The following is a 15,724-nucleotide window of genomic DNA, read 5'->3' on the forward strand; positions in this document are numbered from 1 at the left end:
GACAGGGAAAAATCAATTAGTAATAATTAAAAGTAACAATTCAAACTGCTCAATGTCTGAGATCGGAGGCCTCTTGGCATCATCACATAATAAAGTACAGAAAATATGAGAAAAGGATCAAAAACGTTAGGGTTACAGTTTGTTTAGGATTTCTCTGCACCTCATAGACTAAGATCAATTTGCTCTGTAGCTTGCAGGGCAAACCAGCCGCCTGGGCAAAAGGCCTGAATTTACCACAAGCCCCTTCATCTGACTTTGTGTTGCAAGACTCCACCACATGATGAAATTGTTTTCTTGGCATGCTTTTGCTCCGGTACAGAATGACATTGCACCAGTGAGTTAATAACATCATGTTGTAATGCAGTAATATAATGTCACCACACAAACGTGCCATTTCCCAGGACAAATATAGAGAGGTGGCAGCTCTATTAGACCTGAAGGGGTGAAAAAAAAACACCAAAAAACATACAGCTGCACTTTTTCCATGAAAAGTACAGTATAAGAACCAGCACCCACACATAAATGCATACATGCCAGTATCACTGGGAATTAAGTGTTTCCAGCCTTGTCATGAGGGATGCCGAGGGTACGTTCAGAAGGAGATAATTGTTTTTATGGCTCCATTTGTGAGTGTTTGACAAAAAACCAGCCTATCCCTTATCTATCTTATTAACAGGATTACATTTCAGGGCAATGTAGGTAAACCCACATTACCGGTGAGATGTTAATTGACAACATTTCATGCTCCTTTTTGAAGCACTGGCAAATATTTTGAATCAAGGCCAACAGATTACTCTGGTTCTCAGTGGCAATAACCCATTATTTATTGTCAGGCATAGATAAGGTAGATTATTAAATTATATCAATGTCCTGGACACCTGCATCCTTACAGGCCTCTGACAAGATGAGGGTTCGAATTTCAGAGAGGAATGGAAGAGTCTGTGGCTAGTTTAATTTAAAATAGGCCTTGGTTTGGAAATACTATTTACCTTTGTAAGACAAACATTCCCATCATTAAATTACAGCTCTCAGAATACTTGCAAGATTTTCCAAATATTAGTCCAAACTACACAAATTCAAGATTACGCTTTCTACTATACACCATTCCAATTAGACAAAATTACTACGCTCAGTAGAAATGCTGAGATCATTTAAAAAAATAGCAATGACATAAATCCACTGGGAAAATACTTCTGATACCTTATAGAATCCTTGTCACTTTATTAACTCCTATGATAATTTCACAGTCTACATTCAGCAAAGGGGACAAAACTGGCCCCTCTGGAAGCCCTGCTGGAAGAGTGCTTGGGTAGAGTGATTAATTACCTTTCACTGCAGAACAGACTAATATCAATATCAGAAAATCACTGCAGTCATATGTCACATCAAAATGGTTAATAGCTGAATTTTGAAAGGATGTAATCAAAGCAATTAATGAAAAGAAAATCAAAATGCAAGTATGGGAAGTATTAAACAAAAGTCTGCTTTGAAAAACAAGACATGGTAAAACATTGCAGCTAATTAATTTTAGAGCAGACGCTACTTTCATTCACGTTGTTTCTAACAGGCTGTCAAATGACTGTATTTCTCGTTGCTTAAAAGCGAATAACCTCAAGTGCTGTGGATATCATGTGTGAATATGCAAAGAGGTGGGTACTGCCCGGCTATGACTCAAAGTATGTTGGTAAAAAAGTACATTAGATGCTGTTTCCTTTCTCCTTCTCCCCTTCAAATTTAATACTCCATTTCTCCAACCTTCGGCATTTGTCAAAGCAATAAGAAATAAGGAAAATTATAAACAAAGGCGCATTCAGCAACAACTCTTATAAATAAAGTTTACGGATTTAAGGGGATTCCAGTAAAACTTATTTTCTGAAAAATTCTTGGGATTAACAAGATAGTGTAAGCAATTGTTATTGTTTACACTATCATTTACCTGAAACAATTTTAAAGTAATATTGTCACCACTTGTATAGCACTTACAGGTGTGTGAGATTTTAACTATCCATGACATATGGAAAAAAAGAAAAATCAGTACTTGTTGTCTTCAAAATAATTATATCTCTTCCATAGATTTACACAGCAAAACTAAAACAGGGGAGCTAGTAGGAAATTGTAGTAAAGTTCGCCAGACACATTTTATTTTCCATGTGATGAGGTATGGAAAAAACTCCAAGGCATACTGTGAGAAACATATCAAGAAGACATGATATTGAAACCTATTTGCTAGAGCTGTAATTGCTGCGGATTGGCTGTGGCATATGAGCTTATATAGAAGAAAAGGCATCCCAGCATTTAATCTTTCTATCTGTGTATCCTGGTGGTAGTAACTGCTTCCTGTTTCTTTCCCTACATTAAATAATCTTACACCCTCTCTATATAAACACTGATTTTAGAAGAAAAGTTCAGCTTAGTTTATTTAAAAAAAAGAACTTGTATTGCAGTAACGTTGTTTTTCCTGGGGAAGACTGTGCCTAGCTTATGTGATGTGTATGGAACTGGGAAGAAACACAGGTTCTTTCGTTTATCCTCCACCCTGTATACCAATGCACAGATGGTTATAATCTCCATGAGAAAATAAGCAAGAAAGTATTTTAGTTTATTATTTTTGGTGGAAAGGCTCCGGAATGTCAACTAAGCTAGCCAAAATTCCTCTTGAAGTGTGGACGTATCATTAGGATGCTACAGAAAAAAAATTGCATTCCTGATGCCATCCATAAATGGGCTACCTGAGGCTGGATAGAGAAGGTGCATTTCTTTCAGCATCAATATTGTGAAAGGAAAGACAGCTAACAACAGAAGATATGGTCAGGCTGCCAACACAAGCACTATGTTTATCATTCCTGCCTTATGTTTTGTCAGCATTTTTGCCTGTGGTTTGATTTCTGCAATTACAAAACAAGCCTAAGCGCCTGAATAGGAGCATACTTAATGCAATGCAGACTTGTAGATGTCACTGTAAAAATAAAACATGCAGACAGCTGGCTTTATTCATCCTGTCTCCACTTCAAAAAGAAGCAGAGCAATTTCAAGGGGCAATGTAAGAGGAGGAAGGGAAGGATGTCCCTATCACTGACCCACCCATCTCCCTTGCTTTTTATCACTGAGGAAGCAAAAAAGCTCTTTCAGCACTCTTTGCATCTGATATATGTTCTTAGAAAGGCTGAAGACCTGCAGGGATGAGATTGGTTTTCAAAAGAAGATGAAAAAATAACCTCTGCATAGAGAGATTTTGAAGGAATCCCCACCAGCTTATACTTCAAGGGCTGCAAAAATGCAGAAATATAATCCAAAGTGCATTTTAAATGCATAAATATTTAAGGAAATTATATTGTATGTATTTGTATGGAGAACAGCATACGTTAAGGAGCTTTTCACATGCTTTTTATTAAATATATAAGGAGGTACCCAAACCATTTACTAATATTATCTGACAAGGTTAAACTTAATCTTTCTGCCTGCTAGAATTGGAAAAATACGAATGTATAGTAAGTTGACATTCTGAGGCACGAAAGCTTTAGAAAGCTTTCTGTACGCCTATCTCTAGTAGGCCACATTTTCCTACCGCAAATGAAAACTTTAATGTTGCCAGCCAAGTCTCATTCCTTTTTCTGATAAGCTGTTCCTCAAATACGAATGTAGATTAATCCTCTTTTAATAAGCATTAACTCAGAAGAGATAATCAGCATATAAAAATTCCATCAAATCTTCTGTCTACCTTTGGATGATTCTGTCAAATAACTTATCCTCACTTAACAGTTTCAGGAGTTGCATGTAAAATGTGTGGCATTCCATAATTCTCTATCTATTTTTAATTTGTTTTTGTTTACTCAGTTTCATGAAATCTTTAATCCCAAGAAGCACTAGTCACTAAATAAGCTTACCTACTCATAAGTGAAAATACATATTTACTTTCTTTGCATGACTGACAGCCTAGAGACTCGAAATCACCTGAGGATTCAAGTGAGTGGGTACTGGAACAATTATGAGTTTGAAGACACAGGAAAGATAAGCAGATAATGAAATTTCTCTTATTTCTACAAATGGATTCCATGCCTTTGCTGTATAAGCCCTTATACCAAAACGTAAAGAGAGAATTGCAACTTCCAATACAACTTCTTATATTTTGTAGTACTGATATTACTGGGAATCAATGTCTAGTGAGTCATGATGGGGGAAAGGGAAGTGGAAGAATAGCGATGTACAGAATTGTGGCTCAGTAACTACTGGAGTCAGTTCAAGTGAAAATAAGATTTAGTTATGATTTTCAATGTCACTTTATTTGTGAGCATCTGAGCAATCGATCAGTGCTTATGAAAATGTTCACAAAGACAGAAAGCTTAATGAATTTAACTCAATCAATTATTCTTTTCTGGCACAAATCTTTACCAATTGCGTGACATTTGCTGTTTGCTCTTCTCCTACACAGACTGTTACAGCAGTTACAGAAATTATACCTCTTAGGAGCCTAATAACATAATGCAAATAACAAGTAGTCCCACCCATAATCTGAAAACGACCTGAAAGAATATTTTTAGCAAGTAATTACATAACTTCAGAATCCAGACTTTTAAACGACTATTTTTAGTGTTTTAAGTTCTACACATATGCAAATACAAATGAAGAAAACAAAACAAAAATTACATCAGAAATAACACAAAAAAATAGGGTTTTGTTTTGTGACTGAAATAGAGTAAGTATATGAATGTTCCACTAATACATTCAGTTCTCTTTATTACACAGTCAAATCTGCACTTTGCAATTTTCTGAAGGAAGAATTTAAAGCAGATGTCTGAACAAAGAGAGTGCACCTTCTAAAATCTGAGTATATTAGGTTAAATTCATCTTTAGTAAAACTTTATTGACAGCTGTCTCTGATGAGATTCTGAAAACTACACACCACTGTCTAAATATTTCGACTTGAAACCAAACTGTTTATGAATCATAACTTTGAAGGGAACAACATACAGTTGTGAGCATCATCAAACCTCCACAAGCATAGATATACTTATCTAAACGATATTACCAATGGTAAATTCAAATATTAGAGAACTAACAACGTTTCTTACAGAACTATGGGTACAAAGATCAAAAACACAGACTACATTCTTTCATAAGAATAACTTTTTTTAAAAAATAATGATTTTTTTTTTTGACTTGGCTACTGGATGACTTAGGTTCTCAGTGCCTCCAGAAATTACTATAGGCCAGGAAATAGAACTGTGTGCTGTTATAGTTCTATAGAGTCCATGACATGTCAAAATTATTTTTAAAAAAGCCAATTTTTGGCAGTGCCTCTGACATATCCTAGTCATCCAACACATGTGGATCAACTGCACTGAATCATGTGGCTCCAGCACAACCTTGTGTCATGCCAACATATGCTACAAAGACAATGGAAAAAACTCACCACGGTTACAGACAGCTGACAGTGGCATAATCATAGGAACCAAAATGCAAAGATGCATTATTTAATTTTGAAAAAAATCCTAAGTTGTGTCTCAAAGAAAAGCAAGTAAAGCATTTAGGGTAGGATATGTTGTGCCACAACTTATACTAACTTGAACAAACCTTCCCGGAAGCCAGAGGAGCAACTCCTGAGCACCTAGAGCTTCTCCATGAGGATTCTTCTCCCTTACAATGACACAGGCCCCTGGGGCAGACAACACCACCTTTGCTCATCTGCCTCAACAGTCATCTGTTCTTTTCTGCTAAGCTAACACTCCAGCTGTGGCTGAAATTAAGCGAGAGCGAGAAAGCAGCCAGCTGAGCATGAGGACCGGGTCAGCAGTGCAGTATGAAGACTGGCCTCTATCACGTGGATGGCAGGGGGCGCAGGAGAAGAGGCTGCTTTGGTCAGTGCAACTGAGGAGCCAAGCTACATGCCAAAAACTTTACAGACTTCTGTTGGAAAATGCTGGGATTTATCAGCCTTTTACATGGTAACACTGAGGTATAATTATTTTTAAGTTTTTGAATCTCGAGCTTAGGTATGAGAGCAGAAGCCAATTATTTGCATTAATTATTACTATTAATTATATACTCTATTTTTCCCAGCTATCCATATGTTGAATAAGCTGTTTGCCACCTGCTGTTTCAGCCATACTTCGTTTATTTTTCACATATCTTTAATCATGCTTACGATAATGGTCTAACGTATGCTATGTTTATTAAAGATACAAAACCCAGAATATCAGCTTTGAATTGGGTAGGCAGAAAAAAAGCAAATGCTTCAATTTCAAAAACACTGTAAAGGCAAAGTGTGCATTGGTTAATCACTAGATGCTTGGAGATCTGAACACCTGGTAAGGTCAACATATATGCAACTAACAGCTAAAGCGGAAGAAAGTGCCATTTCTCCCGTTAGATCTTCAAAAATGTTCAAGATATTTTTTTTTTTTGCTTTAAAATCAAAATTCAGTTATATAGGACTAACGCTTTTTTATGTTGTTAGTTCAAGCATCTTGTCCTACAAATTACTTTTAAAACTGCATTACTCTGAGGAGTTAGCCGAGTAAGAAGTATGTAGAATTATAATGACAGAGACATTAATGGTGGTGGATTTTATGTTCCCCTGGAATCACCAGGACAATAAACGCTACGCTTTTATTACAGACAGACAGCAGAAGTATCTCTCCTTGTATTTGGTTTTAATACTGCATATCTCACACGTTCGTAAACACTTAGATAGCTAATGTTTGCAATGACATGTTGGTGAGGTAAGAGACAGACTAATGGACAGTACCTGCAGGGGTGAAGGTGAAGGACTGAACTGCAAAACAAGAAAGCAAACATATTGTGAGTCACACACCCTGATAATAAGCGCTAATTGCAGGGCACGAGTTTCCTCTGGAATTTACTCGGTTGTGGTTGAATATCATAAGCAGGACATAACAGTTGAGCTTAAAGCACTAACCAGCCAGCAGCCAATGAGAAATGATGGTTAGAAAGGTGAGCAGTGAATTTTGACAGCCACATTTGAAGACTTTCTATGTGGACATGCTGTTCTCCAAATTGTAAACATTAGGATGAATTTTGAGGCATGATCTGTTATGAACTTTCCTTGCTGAAAGCATACACTATTTCATAATTCTGATGATGGGAATTCTGTGCCATGATGCAATGTTCACATCACACTGAGATGCAGCAAACATCATGAGAAGGAATGAGTTGCAGGAGACACACTGTTTATAATGACTATTGCAATTATTTACAGCTATGCATTTTAAGGTATAAAAGACTTTACTCTCAATCTCTTCCTGCCTCCCAACATGCCCACTCACATACAGGCCTAATGATTCTGCTTATTAAAAAAAGAGCATTCTTAGCTTGTGTCCAAAGTTTATGTATAGGACTGTTTTCTAAGAGAAACAACAGTACAGCAGTCTCTTGACATGAAAAATTTTGGGATCTAGATGGGTATTTCATACAAATACATGTGTAGGCATGTGTGTGACATACAGTAGTTTCTCAATTAACACCACCCCACCTCTCAGAGAGTAAAAGTCATTGCAGTTAAGGGAAAGAAGAAAATATCTCGGCAAAAAGGATAATCTATGAATGATACAGGTCATGTGGTGATGCAAGGTGAGGTTCCACAGAAACCGAGTCAGTCCAAGAGCCACTGAAAGGGTCTCTCCTCTCTCTGCCCGATTTCTTCCTGGGCTGCCTGTTTCACCGAGCCCAACTAATTCAACAGGAAGGATTGGAAAACACTATAGAACAGTTTCCTTTTGGTTTAGTGAGCCCAGTCAGGACATGGAGGAGTCTGATGATGGCTAACACCAAGGTGAGGAGGCATAGGACTGTTTGGCTGTGAGCAGGAAATGAACACTGGTTTTTGGTGAGTTGTTAGAGATGCTCAACCACTTAGGAAGCCCGTGTCCTCAGGTTCACATGTGATAACTTGTAAATAGAAGAGCACTAGTGTAACTTTAGCATGATATAATGTCAATATTAAATATGCTATGTCCTCAACTGTACAAACCTTGCTCAAAAAGGAGGTGTTTTCTCTTTTTAAATGTTAATAAGCACTACAAGAGAACCTACCCCAAAATTTGAAGAATAGCTTTTTTTGTGTTAAATTAGGCTTAAGAGTGACCCATTTTATGATAATTCATCTGACATCCTATAAACCCACAAGAATCCTGAAGCACAGAATAATACACAAAACAAACAGGTTGGGAAAGGAAGAAAATATTGCCATTTGGCAAACGTATTTATTCTTCCAAATGCAGTTTTCAAAAACTTATTTGTAACTGGAGCAACACGTTTGGTGCAAGAGGGATCACACTGTGAGGGCATTCCAAGGTGTTCTACCTCCAAGACAAAACTTTTTATGGCTTCTGCCATAGGTAAATTTTGACCACGCTTCTCCGTCTAATACATCACTCCCTTCTCCTCCAGCTATACGTATGGAATCACTGAACAAGTACTTCCGTTCATTTCCCATGCAGAGGGCTTCAAAGACATGGAAATGCACAGGAATGAAGGAGGAGAAGAACAACTGCTCTTTCTAACCTTCCTTATCAGGGTGTAGTCTAACTTACATTTGAGCACATAAATGGGGCTGAACCACTAACAGAGTGCCTTCTGAGAAAGGAACAAGAGGTACAGTTAATCCTCTTTGTACTTTTTTATGCTAGATGTGCTGGAGATGTAAAAATAAAGAAATAAACACTGTTTTATGGTAATGATGAAATGTAGTACCGAGCAATGCATTTAAAGCTTCTCATACACCAGCATTTTCACAGCATACATTTAAAACAAGCATACAAACTTCACCCAGGACACCCTTGCTGTAAGTTCAACATGTTTCTTAAGTAGGTTTAACAGCACCTGTTTCCTTCATGATTGAACCTGATGAGATGGTAATAAATAGTTTCTGTTCTTACCAGCATAATTGCTGAGCCCCTTCCTCTTCTTTCTGCGCCAGTAGAGCCAGATGCTGAAACCCATCAGAATTACCCAACATGCACCACCGATGCCAGCTATAAAGGCAGGCTGTTTGACAACATCAGTGATTTGCTCAGTTATGCTGTTGTTATTTTCAGTGATGACAACTTCGTTACGACCTCCTGCACAAAAGAAATTCCACAGAATGTTGTTATTGTGGGTTCTGTAATACAAACAGGAAACAAGCTCTGCAAATGAAAATTGAAAAAAAAAAACAGTAATGCACCTCAGAAGAATTATTCACAGTAGGACAGCTTTAATGAGTACCTATGCACACCTGAAAATTAATGTTTCTAGAAAGCAAACCCATAATCCATTGTGGTTTTGCAAACATATTTGAAAAGATAGCTCTACAGTACTCTTTCAAGTAATCCACAGCCTTTTTTTTTAACAATATACATGCTTGTTTATTTGTTTGTTTTACATAACTATAGACAGAATGGGATGATGAGAAAATGGATCATAGGAAATCAATCAAAAAAATAAATCAAGCAATTAATAAATAACTTTTTCCAAATGAGAAATCAAAATACAAAATATGCTACAATGTCAAAAGACAGTTCCTTCTCTCACTGTTGTCAGCATGCCAAAAATTCTTACTTAACTCATTTGGTTTTGCTGCATGCTAGAGTTCCAAAATTTAAAACAAAAAAATAACATATATATTTTTCAACTGGGACAAAGATGCATTTTCCAGCAATTATTTCACGGGTAAAGCAATCCGTACAAATCCTAAGTGCGCCAGCTTTGACACAAGCAGAAAATGATGTAGTTAACTGTAAGCTCTAAACAATCACAGCAATAGATGCTATTTTTTTCATCTAGAATAGGTATGAAAAATTCTTAACATCAATCTGTAAGAAATAATTATGATGTGAAATACCAATTAAAGTGACATGCATCTAAAATTACCATATAGGATCTTAAATTGTCTATATTCCATTAGAAAACCGTAAATTTCAGTAGATGCTCCCATTGTTTTTTTCCCCTCTCTTTCCATAAAAGGGAACTTATCTAAAAGGAAAAGCTTGGTGTCTGGCTTGAAAATAAATGCTCATAAAAAATGTGAATAGAAATTCAGGAAATGCTAAAGCATACAGTTCTAGGGCCAGCATTTTTCTACTTCAAATGTTCCCTTGTCAAAAATGGTTAGTTTTAAAATTAAGAAATGTGGAACATAATTTTCTGCAAAAAATATGTATATCGATTATATGTACAGTTGATATAAACTGCCCATATCTGCAGTTCTGAAATTGGTGAAAGAATTATTCATTGTTTCCGGTAAAAGTATTTATATAGCTCAATCCTTGGAATGTTTACACAGCATTATCAGATGCCTGTATGCACACAGAAGACCTCCAAGAGTAGCTACTCTACTGAGACAAAAAAGATGCAAACACTATGATTCTCGATTGTGACAGTCTATTGCAAACACGTAAAGGTAGTAGAATATGGCAATAAAACACTGAAACAGTCATTCGGAGGAAATTATTAAAAGTGTTGTAGCATTATGCCTTGCTGTGAAAACCTACATAGTCCCTTTCTATAATTCAGCCACAGTTAGGCTTACTGCTCACTTCTTTCACCACAACAGCCCTTATGTCAGTCTACAGCAAACAAACATGGTCACTGGCTAAAGCAGATGTGAGACGTCCAACGCTTCCAGTTTTATTTGCACGGACTCCTCTTTGCAGGTGACCCGGAGTTTCCACCAGCCAAGTTGGGAAGGAGGACGGCTCCCAGCGAGCAGGTGGGGCTGAACGTGCCGCCCCTGCCCCAGCCCGCCCCGCTGCCGTGGGGCAGCTCTGCTCTGGCACCGTCCCAGCCACCACGTGGCTTCAGCTCCCAAGTTGTGTTCAGAGCTGGAAGCAACGCCACGCGCTGCGTTACTTCGCCATCCCACTGTTAAAGATCTGGGTGATTTTATGAAGCTTTCCCTCTTTCAGCACCATGTCAATATTTAGTAATGATGACCGTCTGCTTTTACAAACAGACTGTTGAGGCTGTGCTAGAACTTGGCTTGCTTTCAGCAGCTCTGTGCAAGAAACAAAACAGGCTTCCCTCCCCCAAACAAAACAGATCCCACAGAAGGATGCTGACAGACTACGCTTGCTCATGTATAAAAAGGCAGCACACCAGTACTGGTATCATGCACCAGTCTATACTGGCCATGCTGGTAAGCTTTACTAGAGTCAGGACCCAGTAGCTGCAGCTGTTCTTTCCTATACTTTCCTATTTTGTCTTGCCGCTGCCAAAGGCCTGACATTTTCCATTCCTGATGCAGCAAACAAGAATAAAACTCGGTGAGCACCTGTGACAAACAAAAATAGGGAGGCAGCGATGGCTCCTTTATCAGATTTTCCCCTTTTTTTCTGCCCATGGAACCAACCCATAGGTGCACCCTAGTGCTGAAAAAGGAAGTGCTGAGAATAAAACTAATAGAAAGAGGCACTCTACGGCATGCTCTTCCAGGGACACGATTGATTTTCTAGTAGAAATCAGCATGGGAGTTGATGTCGCTCTAATTGCCATTAACTTTTAGTTAATTTCCGTGCCCTTTGGAGGAGAGCTAAAAGCAGCAGGACGGTGAGGAAACAGGTAATGCTGGTGCTGCTTCGGAGGCTGCCATGGAGAAGAGCTGGCAGGGAAGTGCTTCAGAGACACCGGCTTCAGGAGCAGATGCTCCTGGACTCCAGAAAAGAACAACTGCTTCCTGCTGAAGCCTCCAAAGAGTCTGAAGGTCCTATTTTCTTCTCTAAGGTCAGAAACCAGTCTTTTGAGAATGAAAGATGTGAGAGGAAACTGCAGAGAGCCGGGGGACAGTTTTCAGTGGACCTTATGCTCTCTCTCTCTTCTGGGAGAAGGTGCAATCTGTCTCCAAATTACCTTCTAAAGTTTGCAGCCTGGCTGTTTCCTCTACCCTTCAGTGCCTAGCAATCACAACTGCAAAAGTAATAATTCATTTAAATGTCAAAATAACATATGCTTTGTGAATTTGACGACTGAAAAATAAATTGATACAGATGAATGTTACTCTCTGACGTTTGATAAAATTAATATAATCATTGGGGTTTGGGGAAATGAATGGCATTAATTTTGTATTTCTTTATATAATATTTAAGCAGAAGTAATAAATATGTCATCCAAGGTACCAGTGTACTATTTCATATACTGCAGGTGTTTCTGTAACAATGCTGTCAGTTCAACTAATTAGTACATAGACAAGGGAAGCGTGCGACCTGTAACGCTCCATTGTTCCTGAAGACAAAAACATAATGAAATATAATGTCTTCCTCCCATTGGAGAGTAATGAAGAACAAAACTAATTTCTCGGACCAAAAATTAATTAGACACATCAGATTCGATTGTACCTATTACTGTGAAAGTTTGCAGCTGTTCCTCATATTATTATGGCAATGATGGAATGTAAGAGCGAACAGGCCAACTGATGAAGAGAAATAATAACTATATCATTAACTAATATTGCCATCATCTCCGATTTTATTTCTGGTTTTCCAAGTGAAATTTTTAGCCTATCAATACTGACCCTAAAAATTTTGTTATTGATTCTCTTTGAGTCTTCCATAAAATTTTTCAATGTCTTGCTTATAGCATGGGCACAGGATTTCTGTAACAGTGACACAATTTCTAACTAAAGAAATAATTTGCTTCCTAGTGCTGCGTATTGTCCTGGTTTTACTTTCTGGACTGTCATGGGTCTGTTACCTAGAATTGGTCTGGGAAGTCAGTGGTTGATTATCCACTATGAAAATCAGTTACTTTCAGAAAAAAGCTTTTTAGAAGAACATATCCTATGTTTAAGAGTAACATCATCTTTCTTTTTTTACTCTGGACTCTGTATTTCATGACAATGAAAGTAGTTCCGTTTGGCAACATGGTTTAACTCTTCTGTGTCACTGACCTGCTCTCTCCATAATTCAGCATTTTGGCAGTTGCTCATTCTGTTTGCAAGCTGTTAAACAGCACAGTTAAGCACGAGGCCATATAGAACTCCATTATAATACAATCACTTACTTGAGGTTTATTCTTTAGCTAGATTTTTAATCCATGTAATTTTCTTTTTCTGCAAATTTACTTAAAAAATTCATTTTCTTGTTTTATGTTCTTGATTCACAGTCAAATACCAAGTGGTACCAACTCAAATTTTCCAGAAATGGTACCACTTCAACACTGTTACCTTTATCAAACAAATTTATTTGTCTGAGAAATAACTGCCGGCAATTCATAAGCAATAGAAAAATGGGACCTGAAGAAAAGGGAGGTACAGACCATATAAGTAATAACCATACCCAGCTTTGGGTTCCCAAAAGGGAAAACAGAAATGAGAACTGAAACACAATTCAAACAGAGGGGACTCTCCTTTACTTTTCATTCAAAGGACTCTTAAATGTGCAAAAATGCCACCAGACAGACTTGTTGTTCTGGGATCATTTAAGGAGCAAATAAATATCACTATGAGTTTAACAATGCAAAATTAAGACTCTAAATGCCAAATAACTTCTTTCTTTCTTTCTTACTTTATTTGCATCCTAACATCCCTTTCCTCCTTCCTGCAACAATACAGATGTCTCCACATTTAACTCTTGATTATACTAGTCATTTTTTATAAGGAAAAAGTCAGGATGAAGGGCTGTACCCAGATGTGGGGCTGAGCATTCTGGGAATCATCCAGCAAAGCACTTTGGTGCAAGTTTAACTCACAGCACGTTAAGTGACACAAGTTTGCTCATGTGCTTAAAAGCAACACACTTAAGTGTTTTGTTGGAATAAGCCCAGTGTGTTTAGTGCCTAGCTAGACAGACTCCCTAGTGAAATAAGAAAAAGAAATTCTGCTCAAAACAAATGCAATGACAGATTAGTCTCAGAACATCAGTTATTCACCCAGAGATCCAAAATTCAGATCTATTAAATGACAGGTTTCTTGCATTTTCAAAAATCAATTTCTTGCTCTCAGTTCTAGAAAACTTTTTCCCTTCTTTTTTTGGGCGTGTCTGCTTTTTTCTAAAACCAGTGCTTCCTTCACCTCCACTCTTACATTTCCTTCTCCAGTGACAATATATTTAAAACTGACGTATTCCAATTTCTGTTTTGATGCACAGGGAACCTGAATATCATTAAACATTTAAGCAACACTTAGGGGATGGTCTTTTCTAAAGGTCTACACATAACAGAATAGTCCACATTTGCAACATTGCGTTGACAACATTTTCTAGAAAGAAAATATTTAACAACAACAAAAGATGCACAAACAAACAAAACCCCATTTAAGTAATAACTAAATTAGATTATACAGATAAAAGTAACAGAATACCTGTATTACACACTCAAAAGAGGTGCTGCTCTGCACAGCTCAATTCAGTTCTGCCAACTCTCGTTACTCCTCCTATTCTTACCCTTTCCATATTGTTGGTGCCTTTATATTTTATACTTGAGAAGAATTTCAGAAAAAAACAGAATCTGTGTTTCCCTCAGGTCAGGAAATTAATTCAGCATGAAAACCACTACTAAGAAACAGTCATTTCAAAGGCAGGGATGATAATACTATCTTGCTCTCTATTTGGACTAGAGGCCACTTATTCTTTGACAGAGGAAGGTCGTCTGCTTGGGATATGTGAGAAACAATGACACTAAATGTTCAGAAAACCAACTGTAAATAGTGCCGTAGGCACCAACGGTACAAGTAAGGCAATATTACAGCCATCTGAACAGGAGGAAAAGGGAGCTCGAGCTGTTAGTTCCATAAATCCATCAACCTGCAGAAGTGGTAAATGCATAAAAAAGTTATTAAATCAGTTTCACTAGATAATCTGCATTTTCTCATATGTCTCAGGAACATATTTTCCTCCATTGGCTGTGAGAACTCAGCACAAAGAGAAGACGCAACATCAGCAGGCAATGGACATTAAAAGCTAACTAGCTCTATTCAAATCTTGTCTTTTGCTCCGTGAATTTTTATGCTTCCAGAAGTGATTTATGAAAGCATTTCTGAAAGTCAAAAAAAAAGCAAAACAAAACAACAGAACAGACAATCACTTACCAATTATTATGGGTTGTGGCTCACTTTTTACTCCCACACCTGCGCTGGTGCTTGCAGCAACTTCCACGCGGTACTGAATACCTGGATATAGGCCACCTATTACTACAGACCGAATGGCTGCATCTACTGTTTTGTTGATATGAAATCGAGTCTCATTACCTAGGCACCAGATCTGGGACAAAAGTTGATGAGTTAAAAAATACGAAATTCTTCATACTCATAAACAATTGTGCATAGATATGACGTATCAAGGTATTGCATGACAATCACTTATTTTGGACTTCTTAACAGCGGGAGTAGCTGGAACTGGGATGATTTAGCTTAGCAAGCAATTCCAGATTAGCACAGTACCAAGACAGCTGCAAAGATTGCTTGCAAATACTGCTGGACTCTGGCTTTCCATGGAGTGCGAATTCTGTGGTTACACTTCTTAGAAGCACAGACCAGAATCATCAAAGTGAAAAAGAGGCATTATACATTAATTGAAATCTTACAAGCACAGGTTGAAACACTTCTTAAAGTACTAAAGAGGAAACAAATTTCAAAATTCTTTTCAACTTGCTTTCACTGCACAACAGGGATATGTGAAATTTCTGAAATGGAGTAAGTACAAACTCACTTTTTACTGCTGCCTTTGTGATTACTTACATTGTTCAGGAATCCAGATATTAGTTCCTGTCTCAATTACTCTTAATTAAACAGAAAAAAACC

General features: G+C 37.6%; 1 protein-coding gene across 1 annotated transcript in view; it reads right to left on the reverse strand.

Annotated features, from left to right (window-relative positions):
• The window catches only part of ROBO2 (roundabout guidance receptor 2), a 442,630-nt gene that overhangs the window by 19,832 nt on the left and 407,074 nt on the right, over positions 1 to 15,724 (reverse strand). The window contains exons 17-18 of the mRNA XM_086631322.1: positions 15,014 to 15,185; positions 8,895 to 9,077 (exon numbers count right to left, since the gene is read on the reverse strand). Of these exons, the coding sequence (XP_086487448.1) occupies positions 8,895 to 9,077; positions 15,014 to 15,185 (355 nt within the window). The remainder of the gene's footprint in view (positions 1 to 8,894; positions 9,078 to 15,013; positions 15,186 to 15,724) is intronic.

Source organism: Tauraco erythrolophus, chromosome 1 (genome assembly GCF_009769465.1).
Source record: "Tauraco erythrolophus isolate bTauEry1 chromosome 1, bTauEry1.pri, whole genome shotgun sequence".
Classification (NCBI taxonomy): Eukaryota; Metazoa; Chordata; class Aves; order Musophagiformes; family Musophagidae; genus Tauraco; species Tauraco erythrolophus.